Genomic DNA, 17,443 nt, shown 5'->3' on the forward strand with positions numbered 1-17,443 from the left:
ATAGGTACCGCAAAATGACTTCTTTTTTTTGAAAATGGGCGCAAAACATTGAATGTTATCTTTGGTTGTGTGGCACCTAGCGCCATCCTGTTGAAATCAAATGTTTCAAATATCTTCCTCTTCAATTGAACAAAAATTCTTTCGTTCGTTGGCCCGATAATGATTTGATCACCATTGGCAGTAACGGCCATGGACTGTAGATGGCCCAATAATACCAATAATACCGCACCAAACAGTGACTCGTTTTGGGCATATCAGTTTTTCAATGTATGCGTGCGGGTTTTCTGTGTCCCAAATGCGACAAATTTGCTCTTTTACATACCCGCCAGATCAAAATGAGCTTCATTTAAAAAATGAATGATAATTTTGTTGGCAAAATCGACATCTTCTCTGAGTCTATCGCAGGCTTCTTCAGGCGTATACCAAACCATATTCGTTCAGCGTAAGGATAAAACTAATTATCTATCAGATCAGACATAAGCTAAGTGTTACTATTCACGAAATAAGCAATAGTTAAAAAAAAAACCGTTAGATGTATATACTAAAACACATTATTCAAAATTAAACTATGAAAGATATTGGTTCTAAGGATACGATTTTTTCTATACCCGTATATTAATTCAGGTCTTTATTGAAAATCTGAGAAATTCTTTAGCGAGCTATAAAATTCTACTCTTTAAGACAGCTTCATTCTTCTTTTCTGAAAATAGTAATTTATTGATTTACGGAATCAAGTGGAAATCCGAAACAATGACGGTTTAATCGTTTCTAAGAGTCTTCAAATCAGCCTCTTATCTCTCTTAAATCCAAATGTTTAAGAAATTGTGAAAACTTTTTTTTTAGAAAACACAAACATGTTTGGACTTAGTCAACCCGCAGATGCTTTCTGTGTTGTATGTGTTCTATGTATCTCAATGAATATCAAAATATTTATTCAATAAATTCCTAATGTGCGTTCAAATATAAACACAAACCAAATTTTCACATTCTAAGATGATGTCTGGAACCACAATGTTATTTTTTCTTCGAAGAAAAAAGAAACAAGTTTTCATAACAAATAATTGTTGCTGAATAATAGTGATAGCATTTGGGATTAGCCAAACATTTTCCGAATGACGGAATCGAGAATGAATTTAAATACATATCTTGGAGGTTAAAAATCTCCCTCACTAATTTATTAACATGGGTCAACAATTTTTGTTTTGTTTCTCCAAGAAAACTACTTTTGCTATATTTTTTAAAGTTGAAAACAGCTATTTCTTAATTCATTCTGGATATTTACAATGGATAGAACTTTAAACAGATCTGCAATTCCTTGATGGAATAAATCAATTTATCTGTTCGGATAATTAAGTCAATTTATACTTCAAAGGTTCATGCATTTATTGGCAGACGTTTCTCATATACACAACCAATAGATCTAATTCTTCTCTGTTGAAATTGAAATATTTGATAAACTTTGATGGTTTTGTAAGCTTTTAATTATAATGATCTTAAAACTATGTACATCATAGAGTGAGAGTCGATAGATATACCATATTTTCTTAACACACTTTATTTCTGAAACACACATCGACTTTAAAAATCGCATCGTAAATCTAAATGCACTTAACATGTGGAGCATTAAGAAAAGTGTTGTGTGGTGAAAAAATGGAATTAAAATAGTTTGTTATTTTTTTAATTATTTGTTTTGGTCAACAGAAGAATTTAGACGAAAGCTTCGAATAGTAAATATGACATTATTTATGTTTGCTTCTTGTTTAGATCGATATAAAAATGTGTGTTTGTAGATTGTGGTTGGAGCAGATTCTCAGTCTAAAAAATCAGTATAAAAAGATGAGCTACCTGCTGTATAGATTTAATATAATTTTGGGAAAAACGAATTTTTACGAAAGTGCTCCGTGTTGTTATCACGACTCAATGAAATAGTTTCTTTAATAAGAGTCATCAGCCTTTCAATTCCACATAAGACGTTAAACCGCGAAAGCATGAAATTTAAAAGGAATAAAATTGATCTTTCCAACGGAGATATGTATATTTATCTTTAGTCACATAGAACCACCCTTCACATCGTTGAATATCGAACATGCAATCGAGGTGAGACATCATTTTGGTTACAGCCACTTAATCATGGTCTCCCCCAGATTTATTTCAGGACTCTTTCTTGTATTTGATTAAACCGAAAAGAAAGTTCAATGATCTTCTTTAAAACGACCAATTCAAAATGAACTATAGGGAGTACTTTCTCCCTTCAACTTTAAATAATAAATTGTTCCTGGATTAGTGATTGAATTATTGGGTAATATTGTTTCGTGCAGAGCTCACTATTTTCTAGATAAAACATCAATAAATGATTTTATTTTATTACTATCCCGCAGACATAGCTACCGTATCGTGTTAAATTTTTAAATTGATACCCTATACTGAGTAAGGCCATCATGTGAAATTAAAAGAAAAGAACTCAATTTATGAGAAAATTTTCGTCGGTTTGTGTCTTTGAAATAAGTCACGTTTTTAACCAACGCATTCAGATAATATGAAATTCCATTTTTCTCAAAATGCAACTTGGAATTTTCTGTGACCTTACTCAATGAGTGTTGTCTTTGCCACCTCCTTAGTTTGTAAGTGTTTTTTTTTTATCATGATGTTATTAGGACTACTAAAAAACACACACACAACAACATGTGGTGAGGGTATGTTTTAAGCGGTCTTTAATAAATGACTCATTGGAATCCTTTAATAGTTGGCGACATTTCTTTTTTTGTATTGCGTTGTAGTAGATACGCATTTAGCATTCAGTCAAGTAAATTCCATGCAACTCACTTAATCATAAAGTTAAAGAATTTCAGTTTTGGTCCAATATTGCCAGTGTTATGGTTTTTAATTCAAATGGAAAACCAAGTTGGCGATTACTGGCGATTATTAATTTATGTTTCATTTTTTTTTTAAATATGCGTTTATATCAACTTCTAAACCTTTCCTGCGTTTAAGAACCATTCACTTGAAAACAATAATTTAGTATCTGCTATAGGTGGTTTTTTGTGACTCAATTAAAAAGGCAAGATAGGCCTACAAAAAAGCTGATCGAAAAACTGAAATGAAACTGAAGTTCAGCATTTTTAGTAAATTATCACATTAATGGTAGTATTTGGTTAGAAATTCTCTATTCTCTGACTCTCACAAGGAACATATTTTAAAAATGGGCTACAAAAGGCATAGAATTTGTATTAAATTTAAATAAATTATTTGTTAAAATACTTTACTTTTCATTTTTATAAATACGTAAATAAATTTTCGATAGAAAATTTTTATTTATTTTATTAGTTTTTCCGTATGGTTTGTTAATAATAAAAAGGAATTAATGGCACTTAATTCGGATTTTTTTGTACATTACAAAATAAATAACTGACCAAAAATAAAAATTGGTTTCCTAGCCTTATAACAGGCGATGCGTTTTTGGTAAACATTTGAAACGGAAGAAAAACATGAATAATTTCATTTGACGCAAAATTTACTTGCGGAATTTACCAATAATGCTTCGATACACACTTTTCAGTTTCGTTAAAAGGAATAAGTTATTAATATCTGGCAATGATATTTTCAATATCTAGTGGGTAGATTATAATAAAGTAAAAGTACCATCTTCTAAGAGTTAAATATAAGAATATCTGATAAATCATCAGATATTATGGCATTATATAAAAACGTAAATTTGCAGTAAAGCTAAAAGTCACATTCGAGAAGGCGCATTTATGACTAACGATTACGACTCCATGTATGAGAAGATGACGACCGACTACTGGATGGATGGATATGGCGATATGGATGATATCGTTGGCTGCGTGTTGGAACCGGAACTCCACTTGAGTTAAGAATCCCTTATTCTATTGCACGCTGATGCCGCCGCTCGCTGGCATTATCGTTTGGTTGGGTACTTTTATTTTCTCTGCAATGTATTATTGGAATTTTTCTTCTTTTACGTCTTGATAATGGATTTTCCATTGACAAGTGAAAATGGATTTATTACTTTAATGTGAAAACAATTAAAATGGGTTTTGTCATTCCGGTATTGTTAAAAGAAAAGGGTGTTGAATTGATAAAAGGTGTTAGATATGTCAGAATCACTTTCAGCAGAATGTTAATAATCGACTATGTCCCAAACATACGAGTATATGAAGGTACAGTGATAAGCCAGCTGTTTAATAAAACATCAAGTTTCGTTGTTAAATGTTTTATCTGTTTGTTTTTGTTTAAAAGAACAACAAGATGACTTAATTTAACGACAAGAGAAAAGAAATAAACCGCCAAAAAATTCCAATAAAAACTTGATAATTTTTAAAAAATTAGAGTTTTAAAATGTTTCAAAATCAATTAAAAACAAATTCATCAAATAAAATTTATGAAGTATAAGTACAAAAATTCTACAACTCGAATGAGTGCAATTTTGACTCCAAATAGCAAATTAGACTTTCTTAAAACTCTAAACAGTATTTTCAATTATGAAAACCGATGATAGCTATAAGTGGCCCCTAAAAATCTAAAAATAATAATTAATAAACAACTCATAATAAATGTTACAATAGTTTAAATATTTTGTGGCTGGAATTTTTATACGATGTGACACAAAAAAATATTCCTCTTGGATTATCCACAAGTCTTCCTAACGTCACCTATTTCTCTACTTTAAATATATGTGCCTTCTTTTTTCAGTCTAAGAACAAAGATAGGAAAATATACTTTTAAAAACAATAAGCAAAAAAATAAAAACTCTGGAATCCTAACTCCAAAAATAGCTATCACACTGCGTTCTTATTTACATTGGGGTTTGGATAGATGACACGCGGCAGATTTATCTGCAATAGTGAGGATTGAAAACCAGTGAAGTCGTTAATGAAAAACTTAAATATGTAGTTCTATTTTCATTGTTTCTATATGATCGTCAAATAAAAAATACAAATCGTTTTCATATATCTGAAAGCTATAAAAAGGTTTTCATTACGATAGTTTGAGAAATCTGACTATATACTTTACAGGATCATTTGTTTAGATAGTCTTCTTTTACTTTTGAAGAAAGTATGAAATTAACAAGGTCTAAAGCTGATTGGCAGGTCTTCCAGTACAAATTTATTGGTTAAAAATCGAAGGTCGTGCGGAGGATTACACATTTTGCTTTACATTCGTCAACGGCCATGTTCATACCATCCCCAACGTATTACCAAACCGTTTCCCTAGGTAGTTTATAATCTTTTAAACATCGCCTGGTCTCGATAAATTGTAAAGTTTGCTTATGCATCCAATCCTTTTAATATTTTTTTTTATTTTGCCAACCGGTGAATACTTTTTTTCCACTTTCGTAGTTTCTAAATTCTAAATTTCTGCCAAATAAAAAGTGGATCATGTTGTCGACACGAACATCATCCAATTATTTGAAAATACAAAAAATTGTTTTTTAGAAAACTTTAAGCTATTGCAACAAGTCGGACAATTTTTTGATAGAAAACGGAACGAGGGTAGGTGGCCAATTTTGTGTCTGTCAATTTCATCCAATTGTGTATACTAAGCTTTTGGATGGAGACTTGTGAGACCCCCAACGTTAATGGCATTCACTTATGTATACATACATATATTGTATACTTAATTTCAGTGAAATACAAAAGTACTGATTATGGCCACGGCCGGCCTAGCCTAGTCACTAATAAAGCTTAGGATCGAAATCAAGTCTGTTGTTCTTTCTCTTCTGTCCTTCTGCCTTGTACTGTGTTGTTATCACCTTATATAGTCTTAGTCGCTCAAGGTGGTATGTCTCTGCTCTTTACATTTATGTGCTGAGAGTATTTTATATTATGTAATGTAATGTAACTTTGATTATGTCTACATACATATATGCATATCTAATAAGAAGCTTTCAAAATAAATCAAATAAAACTGACATTTTTACAATCGGTATTTATCAAAGGACTGCAAAATTGATAAATGTAAACTTAAACAAAAATGTATTGATCAATCTTAAATTCTTTAGCATTGGTTAATTTAAATTGTCTTAAAAGTAGGGTATGAAGTGCACTCATGAGGCCATTAAATAGTTGTAAGTTATTGATAAGAGGGCTAGTTTTATGAATTGTGTATATATTTAATTGGTAATTACTCCGACAGCACTGTCTTTGAAGCGTTAATCCTCTCCTAAAGATGGAGCAAAAGAACAGCATCCCATTAAAATGTTCCTTTATTTTGCGTTATGCATTTTATTTCTTTTACATTTTTGTTTTGGAGTGGCATCTTCGTTGTTGGCGTCGTCGTCGCCTTCACCATCAACCAGCGGTGGACACGTGTTAATTAAATAAAATTCAAGATGAGCATTGAACTTTCATTTTTGCGCATGTTTTGCATGTCTGGCTGTCCTACAGGCTTGCAGTATAATATTGTAATATTGTGATTGATGAGTGCTGAGTGACGGTGTAAAATGACATTTATATTTACAAAATGTTATCTTTGTTTTGTTTTATTTATTTTAACTTTTTTTAAGTTTAAAAATGAATAGGATAATTCAAATGTTGGTCGTTGAGAAAATGGATACATATTTGGAAAACATCTATTGATCTTTTTAAATGTGTTTTTTTTTTATAAAAAAAATATGTCGATTCGTTCTTATTATATGTACATATGATGTCTTAAAATTGTCTGAGTTTTAAAATTATCTTTATTTTTAGAAAAATCTTATTTGCAGTCATTTAAACTGTTCTAGTCTCTGCTCTACTTAAGTTCCAACAGCTTTTCCTCAACCGCCTTAATGGAGCCTTTTAAGAGCTATCATTTAGTTCGATAGCTACTTAATTTAATCATTGGCGCGGTGCCTATCTACTTAAATACCGTCAATTATAATGAGACATGTGTACATTTTTTCTTATTAATAATAATTTGAATAAAATAAATCCCAACCAACTGTCAAAACTCCATCAAATTTGAATTCACAAGCATAATTTCTGTTTTGACATCAATTGCCCTTATTGCTTTAAAAAAATCATACGTTGTTTTATTATGTTTATTACGTAGCTTATGATAAAATATATTTCTTTCCACCAAACCTAAACTTATGAATTCAATCTGATTACCACCCAACATGTTTTTTGTCTTGATCAGATCATGCAACACAACCCCATCGAAGCACACTTCCTTACATTTTATTTTCTAAACTCGTTAATTTCCCAACAAATGATTCAATTCACTATCTGTCTTTCCTAGCACTTTTTATTTCTCATGTTACTTTATTGGTTCGAGTATTTATGTAATATATCGGGTGTTTTTAAGAGCTTGAAAAATTAAGAAAATGATACATAACAGAAATATTGTTGGAATTAATTTTCCCTAATTTTTCCAATAAATGTGGACGTAAGGCGGCGTCAATAGTTGGTTGAATATTGACTTCTAATGCTTAAACAATTGCCTGTTCATAGGTGGAATGTGGAAACCAATGGTTTGTGATAGAACCATAATAAGTAACCGAGAGGCGTTAAGTTGCATGAACAAAAGGTCCAAAGGGGCACAACTAGGACCAATTCTAGAAATAGTGTTCTCACCAAATTTATTTTGCATTGCAATATATTTATTAATAAAAATAAATACATACAAGTTAGCAACAATATTTTGCATATGATAAAATAATTAGGATTCCAATGAATTCAATACTTTCATTTATTCACGAGATATTCGAATCGAACATCATCTTTTTCCAATTTTGTGCAGATTTGTATGTTTTATGAAAGAGAAACACATGTCGCAGGACAGAGCTGAAACATTTCTCTAGAAATGTTATATACATATGTTATGGAAATGTGTTTCAGAAGCCATGGCGCTTATGCATAGTAGCCCTATGCCTCTTAAGGAGTCCGGACTTAACAGATCTGAGGACCTAAGTAAGTATGAAAAAATTTAATGATTTTTCTAAAATTTTTACTGAATGATATATTTTACTGAAAACTATATTTTTTATAAGTTTAAATAAGTTTAAAGCCAAAACATTAAAATTTTGCAAAGATATTCGGTTCGAAGATCAATTTTTAATAACTTTTAGTAGGGTTTCGTTTAAGATTTAATTTTTTGTACGAAACCATTGCTTCGATATTTCTCAAAATTTTACCAGATGTCAAAAACACTATTCTTTATTGTATAAAAGTATTCAATTATGAATTTGCCATAGAAAAAACCACCCACTAAAAGTTTTTTGAAAGTCTGTTATTCTCTGTAAAACAAAATTTATTTGAAGTCGATATCTCTATAGGTTCTTAAGATGTGAACTACGAAAAATGGTATCCCGACGTAAGGACGTATAAACGTATGCGTATACACGCACACATAAACATTTCTCCAACAATTACATCAACTTCCTATTATAAAAATCGATGATGCTGCCAACTTTTAAGATACAGTTAAACGTTGATGAAGAATTTCCAAATCTTACTGAAAACAAATGCCAAAAATTCTCGATCAGATGAAAAACACCCTGTTGATGGTGGTGATTTTATTATTTATTTTTAATCCAAATAAAGACTACTCAGTGGTAGCGGGAGCACAATCAGAAACCATGCCACTCAAATCGACAAGATCCAGAGCATCTCATCACTTGCATCGGATACCTAATAATATGTGCGGGAGTCAAAATGCAATGCACAATTACCAATTTTTAATTAAATTTTGTGAGCTGATGGCTAAACCAGTTGCTTGATACACTATGCTATATTCTCAAAAGGTTGTGTTGCCTTTCAGTTTCCATTTTAAGTATATAGTTATGCATGTGTAAGAAAAGAGCCCTCTTCACATAAATTCTCGGAACACTTTTATTAAGCCTTTAGCAAAGCAAGCTTTAGAACTTATTTTGTACATTATTGAAACAGATACGAGAACGATTTTTTTTAATCTAAATTATTAGTGCTAGTAAATAAATTGAAGTAAGATTCATTGATTTAAAATAATGTTGACAAACATTACATATATTTGAAGATCACTTTCTCCCTTGCCAAAACAACTCAGTCAAACAAAAATAACTATTTTTACGCTAATATATTCAATCGAATAGTTAAAAATAGACTCCAATGAACTATTGTTTCAGGAACATTAGAAACGAAATTTGTTTCTTTATTTTTGCAACTTTTTAATTTGCTGCTTTATTAAGATGAAAAAACATTTTGTTCGTAAATTGTCGCATTACAATGGTCTTGAATTTATGTATTTTCTTAAAACTGTTAGTTTTTTTATAAAATCTTTTGATCATAACTAAATACAATTTATTTCCAATAATTTTCGGTACAATCATCAAAAAATAAAAGTTAAAATGTAATATACACAATCGTTTCAATCGTTAAAATTTTGATTAACTTATTAAAAAAGATAATATATAAACACGTAACTTTGGAATCTAAAACCAAAATGTGTTTTAAATCTCTTTGCAATTTTATTTGCCTGAGAATCAATAAAATGACCTTAGACTGATTCATAAAATGGCGCAGTGATCACTTCCTCTGTCATAAAGTAACGTCAATTGTCATCAATTGAACGCACATTGATCCACAATTTATTTCGCCCGATATTCATTGTAGCGTGTCTCTTAGTTATATTAGTTTATTTTTTTTGTTTTCTTATTAAATGCGTACGTACATTTAGAAGCGTAGGAGGAAAACTTCGATTGGGTTCTTAAGAATTTTTCATTCTCAACTATAAGATCAATTGACACAGAGACCAACAATTTTCCTACAAGGTAATTGATATTGCTATTCACTTGGTTGTTTTTTTATAAATTTTTTTGTATTGACATTTCTTGAAATAAAAGCCACAGATTATGCTATAAACGAGGTCATTAAAATCAACCGAAGAAAAATAACAACAAGCTAACACTGAAACAAAAATAAAATACAGATCATAAGTATTTTCAAATTACAAAACGGGATCATAACTTTAGGTAAAATTACGTATTTTAAAACCAATGCATAAATCCAAACATGAATGATTGAATTTAATTTGAAATTTATGTGGAGCTTTTTAAAGCTATGTATTTAACACTCGGAAATAAGAATTGCAAAGACAAAGGAATTCCCTCAGTAAGTTTGTAACCCTTTAAGTCGGCATTCTTAAAAGAAACCCAATGTAGGTACATTTGTATGCAAATGTTGCTTTGTTTGATGTTTTTTAATTTTGTTTTAAACAAAATAAAATCGAAAGAAATATGACGATACTTTTGTCGAAAAAAGCAACAATAAAAATCTGATCCAATGAAGTTACATTAGTGCATGTTAGCGTGTTCTTCCTGATTCTTTTCCAAAAATATTCAAATATCCATATGCAACAACTCTCATTAATGAAAATGTCATAAATCACTCAGAAAATTTGAGTCTCTTAGTTTCTGTCCTCTTTGTAGATACCCATGTTGATGAAAATTATTTTGGGGCGAATATTATTAAAAAAAGAAATACATACATAGATACATATGTATATACTATACATACATACACTTTTCCTCAGATTTATTTTTGAAGGATGTTTTGCTGGCTGGCTCCCACCTTAGAATTTTTTTTAAAAAATGCTTCAACCTGCAATATACAATATACATATGTATGTATGTACATACTTATTAGCAGTCAACACGTTTAAAGTTCTTTTCTTTTGAAATTTGTAAAATCATTCATCACATTTTCTTAAGGGGAAGTAATATTTTGTAACAGATAAAATTATTAAACAAGTTTTGAGTTAAAAAAATACGAATGTGATCAAAATTAGAAGCAAAATATATTCTTTAATGCGTGTATTTAATCTTATTTAATTTTTATTTTGTATACCAATTGTTACTATATTAATTCAACTTCAGGTCAAATAAATATCAACTTATTTTTCTACACGAATCCCATTTTATCCTTGCCAAGTTAAGTGGGTTTTGAGATTTTATGCCTTTTTGGGGCTTGGCCCCGTAGCCCGAAAAAAAGGTCTTATCGCCTTCACCCAGTCTATCTTAAGGTGATTGTCATTATAAGCTTTTGGAATCGGTCGGCTCTGTCGAATTGAACATTTTGACTTTTCTCTACGTTTTAAGGTCCCTAGAATCGAAATCAAAGATTTTTAGAGTTATGTCCGTATGTGCGTGTGTACGTACGTTCGAAATAAGACGCAAAATAGCATCGTCAATATCTTAAGAACCAGTAGAGATATCGACTTTAAATACATTTAGCTATACAGAACAACACAGAAAGATGAAGGACTTTAAACACACAATTTTAATGTAGCAAATTATAAAAAAAAACTTTGGTTTACCCAAAATAACTCACTCACAAAAACAAATCAATAAAATTGGGAAAAAATATTTGCACCACAAATATTCTACGAGCAAAAAATTATTTTACCTCCAAAATAATTGTATGCAACGAAGAATAACGTTTTTGACAAGTGATAAAACTTTGAGAAAAATCGGAAAAGATTTTTAAAAATTAAGAACTAAACAAAAATTAATAAAAGTTTGTACAAATTGATTTTCGACTTGAATAACTTGGCAATATTGTTTTCGACATTCAGTCAATTTTTTATAAAAATCATAAAAATTTAAATCTACACATAATTGGTAAAATTGTTGTTCGATTCTCGATATCTCGTGAATAAATTAAGCTATTGACTAAATTTAGTTGTTAACCTAAGACAACAAAAACACTTGAACTTGTTTAAAATATAGGGGTGGGAGAAAATAGGAGATCCAGAATTTTTATTTTATTTTATTTTATTTTACATTTAGTTTTACTATTTGTTTCTTTTGTTTGGTCCCTACTTTGAATAAAGAGTTTGATAGTTCCCAAAAACATTAAAACTTACTTATATTTGGCCTATAATAATGAGTGATAGTTAAATTCAATTTCTGAAAATTTACACTTTTTACCTAACTATAAACTAATTAAACAACCTCCTGTATAATATACATACATAACTGTGCAAAAATGATAATTGCATTAATTTGTTTCTAAATTAGATGAATATGAAGTTATTGTGCAAAAAGCACAATCTTTGTTTTTAACACACTACCACTTAAATTAAGTCTCTTTTATCCTTATTTATCTTTTTTATTTAAGAGAGACGAATTGATTTCTATATAAAAAGTTATTAAAAATATGAATGAAAAGTGATAGGTTCAAAGACCATGAAAATGGCAGTTAATTACTCTAAAACCGTTGCCACGCAAAATAAATTTAATAGGTATTACATTCAGAAAAGTTCAATAATTTCAAAACTTGTAAGCTTCCTACCAACTAACTAATACTTCTAATCAGTCGAATGTTTGCACTCAAATGAAATGGTAAACAAAGCAATTATTTGGTCCTTCCGTTATTTTTGAAAGCGGTTATTATTGCACTTATGAATGTGGCAACACTGCCTCAAATTACCAATTCCAATGTCCATTGTCACATTTATTTGGCGGCTTTTCAATCGAAGTGTTAATTACTAAACCGCTATCTCTTGAACCCGATGCATTAATCCTTCATTCCTTAACGATGTGGTATGCAATTTTAATCATGGCACACCATCATCGTCTTTGTTCTTAAAATGCAGCTTCAATTAATGCTCTCCGTGTTTTATTTATTTTAATTTTATATCATTTCTTATTTTGTTTTCTTGCCAAAAAGAAAAAAAAAAACTTTTTGATGATTCAAAGAGTAAATACAACGAGGCAGACACACAATAATTATTATTTGTATGTACTTTAGAACAAGAGAAAAACAAGATTCTGCTGACATTAAAACTCACCCCCAACAATCGGCAATAACGGTATTCCATTAGAGTCATATTTCTCCTCACTTTTGGTGGAGCTACTGCCACTGTTACTACTGTTGCTGGATTTACCGGGAACACAGCTGATGGCTTTTTTTGACTTCCAAAGCTTCATTTCAATAATTTTTCTTTTTGGTTTATACGAGTATATACTATATGTTTTGAGATAAATTTTATTTTATTTTATATTCCTTCGGTTTACACTGTTTCACAATTTCATTGCTTTTTCAGCCTCTTTCAATAGCTATATTTCCCCAAATTTTAGACATATTTTTAAACTTTTTTCGCTCTATTTTTTTACCACGGCACGCGGCGGTGTGTGCTGATACGTTTGAAACAAACTTTACTATTTTTTCGATTGCGACATTATTTGAAAATCATTCACTTAAAATTTAGGTTTATTTTTCATTGAAAACAAATTCATGTTTAGTTAAAATCTTTGATTTTTGCAATCCAAAAGATACAAGGAAAATGAAAATAAAACAAAAACTAAGTATATATTATGTGTCGAAGTCTATTTTAAGACGCGTACCGTGTCGCCTCACCGTCCATCGCGTTGTTGTTGTCGTTGTATTGCGTACACACGTATTTATGTAGGTATACGGCCTAGAAACTTTGAATATTTTGAGGGTATCCGAATCCTATAGAGCAATCCGTATTCAACGACGAGTATCGTACAAATGAAACTGAAAATTCAAAAGATTCAATTCGAACGTTGCACATTTCAAAATAAAGAACGATGAATTTTCCAATTGGGGGAAGCGAAAAAACGCACTGTATAGTATATTGGTGCGTTGAGGGTTAATGTTTGTTGCTACTGTTGCTTGCGCTATGAATGAAGCAACCATCAACAAGGCACACGTATTGAATTATGAGCGCACAAGCTAAATGCTCTATAAAAAGTTTTCGTGTGCTTGATTTCGTGCATAGAAATAAAATTATTATGGGAAGAATTATATTCAACATCAAAAACAATGGAGTGAAAAGAACAGTTTTTAATTTGTATCTGGCAACATTTTAAGTTCGAATAGAAATGTCATATCCCAGATAAATAAACGATTTTAATTCTCGCGTGGTATGGCAGTGGCTTGGCTACCAGTGCTACCTTCACGAATCCGGACATTTGAAAATCTGTTTCGGAAAATGTATAGGTTCTACCTTATTAGAACGGGGGAACATGGTGCGTCAGTTCAAAATTTTAATTGTTAAAATTTATTCAAAGTATTACTCATTATTAACTTTAATTGAAAATTTTGATATTTGCTGACGCTTCAAGGTCCCTAGATTCTAAATCAAGGAAGACATCTATGTGTACATGTGAATACGTACGTTCGTATGTTCCGAATTCTTCGTCATCCATATCTCCAGATCAAATAAAATTTTGTTTTACAGATAATAGCTTTGATAGATCTAGGTAGGACTTTCAAAAAGATTGAGTCGGTTGTTGTTGTATATGCAACGAAGAATAACGTTTTTAGTATCTGGTAAAAATGGTAAAATTTCAAAAAAAAATCAAGGTAACGGGTTTTATACAGAAAATTAAAACCTTAACAAACACTACTAAAATTTCGTAAAAATTGATTCTTGACTAAAAACTAATTTTATCTTTGAAATTATTTTTCTTTTTTTTTGAAAATCCTATATCAATACTACTCAAAATTGGTAAAAACTGATGTTCGATTAAAATATTCCCAGAATGAATGAAGAATTGACTTCAAAATTATTTCATTGTATGCAAAATTTAGTTGATTAACATTGATTTTCGACTAAAAATGTTGGGAACAAAATCAGATATTGAAATCAAATTTATTTAATCATATGCAAAGTATTGTTCTTAACTTTAAGTTAATTTTTAAGAAAAATTCTATTAACAACTTATTATACAAAACATAAAAACCTACAAAAATCTCTAAAAAAAAAGGTTTTGAACCTAAGAATTATGAGAACAAGTAAATATATTGTTGATATTTTGTTAAGATTTAGAAAATCGACAGATGGGTGCGGATGAAAAGTTAACAGTGGGGTTCGCATGTGTGCCTCTTTTCTTATTACCAAATTTTGTTCCTATCACTCTCATAAAATAACTTATACTATTATAACTAAAAAAACAAACTTAAATGCTTAATAATTAAAAATGTTGCTGAGTAAGTTTAAATTTGGAAATATTTCGAAATTTTATTTTATTAACTTTCCATAGGAAGTTATTCCAATGGGTCCGAATTGTCAAATTGAACATTTGATTTTTAGAAAGATGTCTGTGAGTGCGAGTGTACGTACGTCTGAGCGTCTGTACGTCCATATGTTCGAGACGTTTATTCCGTCGTTCATAGCTCAAGAACCAGAAGAGATATCGATTTCAAATAAATTTTTTTATACAGATAATAATGCAGAAAGATGCAGAAAGGGCTCTCAAGAAAATTGATTGGTTAGTTTTCTTACCATAGCAGTTTAAAAAAAAGGTGAACATTTTGGTTTACCCTAAATATCTCACGAACCAAAAACGCTAGAGACTTGAAATTAATTTTATATTATAAATCGTAACGTGATATCAAATAAATATATTTTTTGGAAAAAATCCAATTAACGGTTTTTTATAAATCAAAAAACTGAGAAAAAAATGTGTCACCTCGAAAATTTTAGGAACAAAAAATGTATTTATCTTCAAAACAATTTTGTGCATCGAAGACTAACGTTTTAAGCATTTGGTAAAATTTTGAGAAAAATCGAATTGACAGTTTTTTTTTATAAAAAAATAGAAACCTAAAATAAAACTTTACTCAAAGTTGGTAAAAATTGAATATCGACTTATATATCTTTTAAAAGATTTGAGATTATGGCTTTCAACTAATTTTAACTTATAGGAAATATTGTTTTCAACATTCGGACAAATTTTGAGAAAAATCGAAATCGAAAGTTTTTTTTTACAAAAAATAAAAACCTAAACAAAAAAATTAATAAAAGTTGGTAGAAATTGATTTTCGACTCACATATATTTTCAAAACTTTGAGATATTGGCTTTGAACTACTTTTTATTTCACAGGAAATATTGTTTTTGATATTTAGTAGTTTTTTTTTTTAAATTGAACAGTCCGTTTTTTCTTAAAAAATAAAATCTACATAAAGTAGTAAAAATTGATGTTAGGTTCTTGATATCTCTCAAATTAATTTCATTCATCTAGTTTGTAAAAATTTAAGAAATGCTTCTTAAATTGGTAAAAATTTGTTTTCTTTTTTTGAAAAATATTGTTGGGTATTTTAAAGTTTTTAAGAATAATTCAATTGACAACTTTTTTAACCCAACACGAAAACATGTAAACTTTTAAGCAAGACAAATAGAAAGATGGGATGGGAAGTTATTAGTGTGGGTCGCATCCCAGCCTCTTTTTCTTATTTTCTATTAAACAGTTTTGTTTTACTTACTTTTTTCGACATTCAATTCGAGGAATGGTAGCACAATATAACGAGTTTGGAAATAATAGTATTTTTAACTATGACCTGTCATTTTAAGTATACTTGTTGTAGAATAGAACCTTAAACTGGGGTTTTACTAAACTTACTTGCTTACTTACTGAAGGTGGCGCTACAGTCCAGTGTGAACTAGGGCCTCACCCAACAAACTTCTCCATCTAGCTCGGTCCCTAGCTAGATGTCTCCAGTTTCGCGCTCCAAGTTGGATGAGGTCACCTTCCACTTGTGCGCGCCACCTGATTCGCGGTCTTCCTCTACTGCGCTGTCCTGTGGGTGCGGATTCGAAGACTTTCCGGGCCGGAGAATTGGTTTCCATGCGCTCTACGTGACCCAGCCATCTAAGTCGTTGGACTTTTACCCTTCTGGCTAAGTCTACGTCGCTGTACAGCCCGTACATTTCGTCGTTCCATCTTCTCCCCCACTCCCCTTCGATGCATACGGGACCGTAGATCACACGAAGAACTTTTCTCTCGAAGCGACCCAAGGTGCTTTCATCCGCTTTTGTCATGGTCCATGCTTCTGCACCGTATAGCAGGACGGGGATGATAAGGGTCTTATATAGCAACACTTTGGTCCCTCGAGAGAGGACTTTACCACTCAATTGCTTTCTTAGTCCAAAGAAACAGCGGTTAGCAAGAGTTATTCTGCGTTTGATCTCATCGCTGGTGTTGTTTTCTGCGTTTACAGTGGAGCCTAGGTAGACGAAGTCCTTGACTACTTCAAAATTACGTCTGTCGATTGTGACGTTTTGACCAAGACGTCGGTGTTGTATGTCCTTTCTAGACGACAGCATGTACTTTGTTTTGCCCTCATTAACCGTTAAACCCATTTTTGCCGCTTCTGCCTCAATACTCACAAAAGCCCCATTGACATCACGCTGAGTTCTTCCGATTATGTCAATGTCATCAGCATATGCCAGTAATTGGACAGACTTTTGAAAGATAGTGCCTCTAGTGTTGACGTGTGAGCTCTGCACTATTCTTTCAAGCACGATGTTAAAAAAATCGCATGACAGCGCATCACCTTGTCTAAAGCCTTTTTTGACATCAAAAGGTTCTGTTAAGTTGTTTCCAACCTTTATGGAGCAGCGTGAATTCTCCATGGTCATCCTGCACAAACGGAGGAGTTTGGCAGTAATGCCAAAACTAGACATGGCTCTATACAGCTCGTCCCTGTAGATGCT

At 30.9% G+C, this 17,443-nt stretch overlaps 1 protein-coding gene across 2 annotated transcripts in view; it reads right to left on the reverse strand.

The window, feature by feature from the left end:
- Positions 1-13,588, reverse strand: part of LOC129946665 (glutamate receptor-interacting protein 2) — a 36,942-nt gene extending 23,354 nt beyond the window's left edge. Inside the window, exon 1 of one of the 2 annotated variants that reach the window (XM_056056926.1) lies at positions 12,769-13,588. In XM_056056926.1, the coding sequence (XP_055912901.1) occupies positions 12,769-12,907 (139 nt within the window). In that variant the 5' untranslated portion in view covers positions 12,908-13,588. The remainder of the gene's footprint in view (positions 1-12,768) is intronic. The other variant, XM_056056925.1, reaches the window with a different exon arrangement.
- Between the last annotated feature and the right edge of the window lie 3,855 nt (positions 13,589-17,443).

This window comes from Eupeodes corollae, chromosome 2 (genome assembly GCF_945859685.1).
Source record: "Eupeodes corollae chromosome 2, idEupCoro1.1, whole genome shotgun sequence".
In the NCBI taxonomy this organism is placed as follows: domain Eukaryota; kingdom Metazoa; phylum Arthropoda; class Insecta; order Diptera; family Syrphidae; genus Eupeodes; species Eupeodes corollae.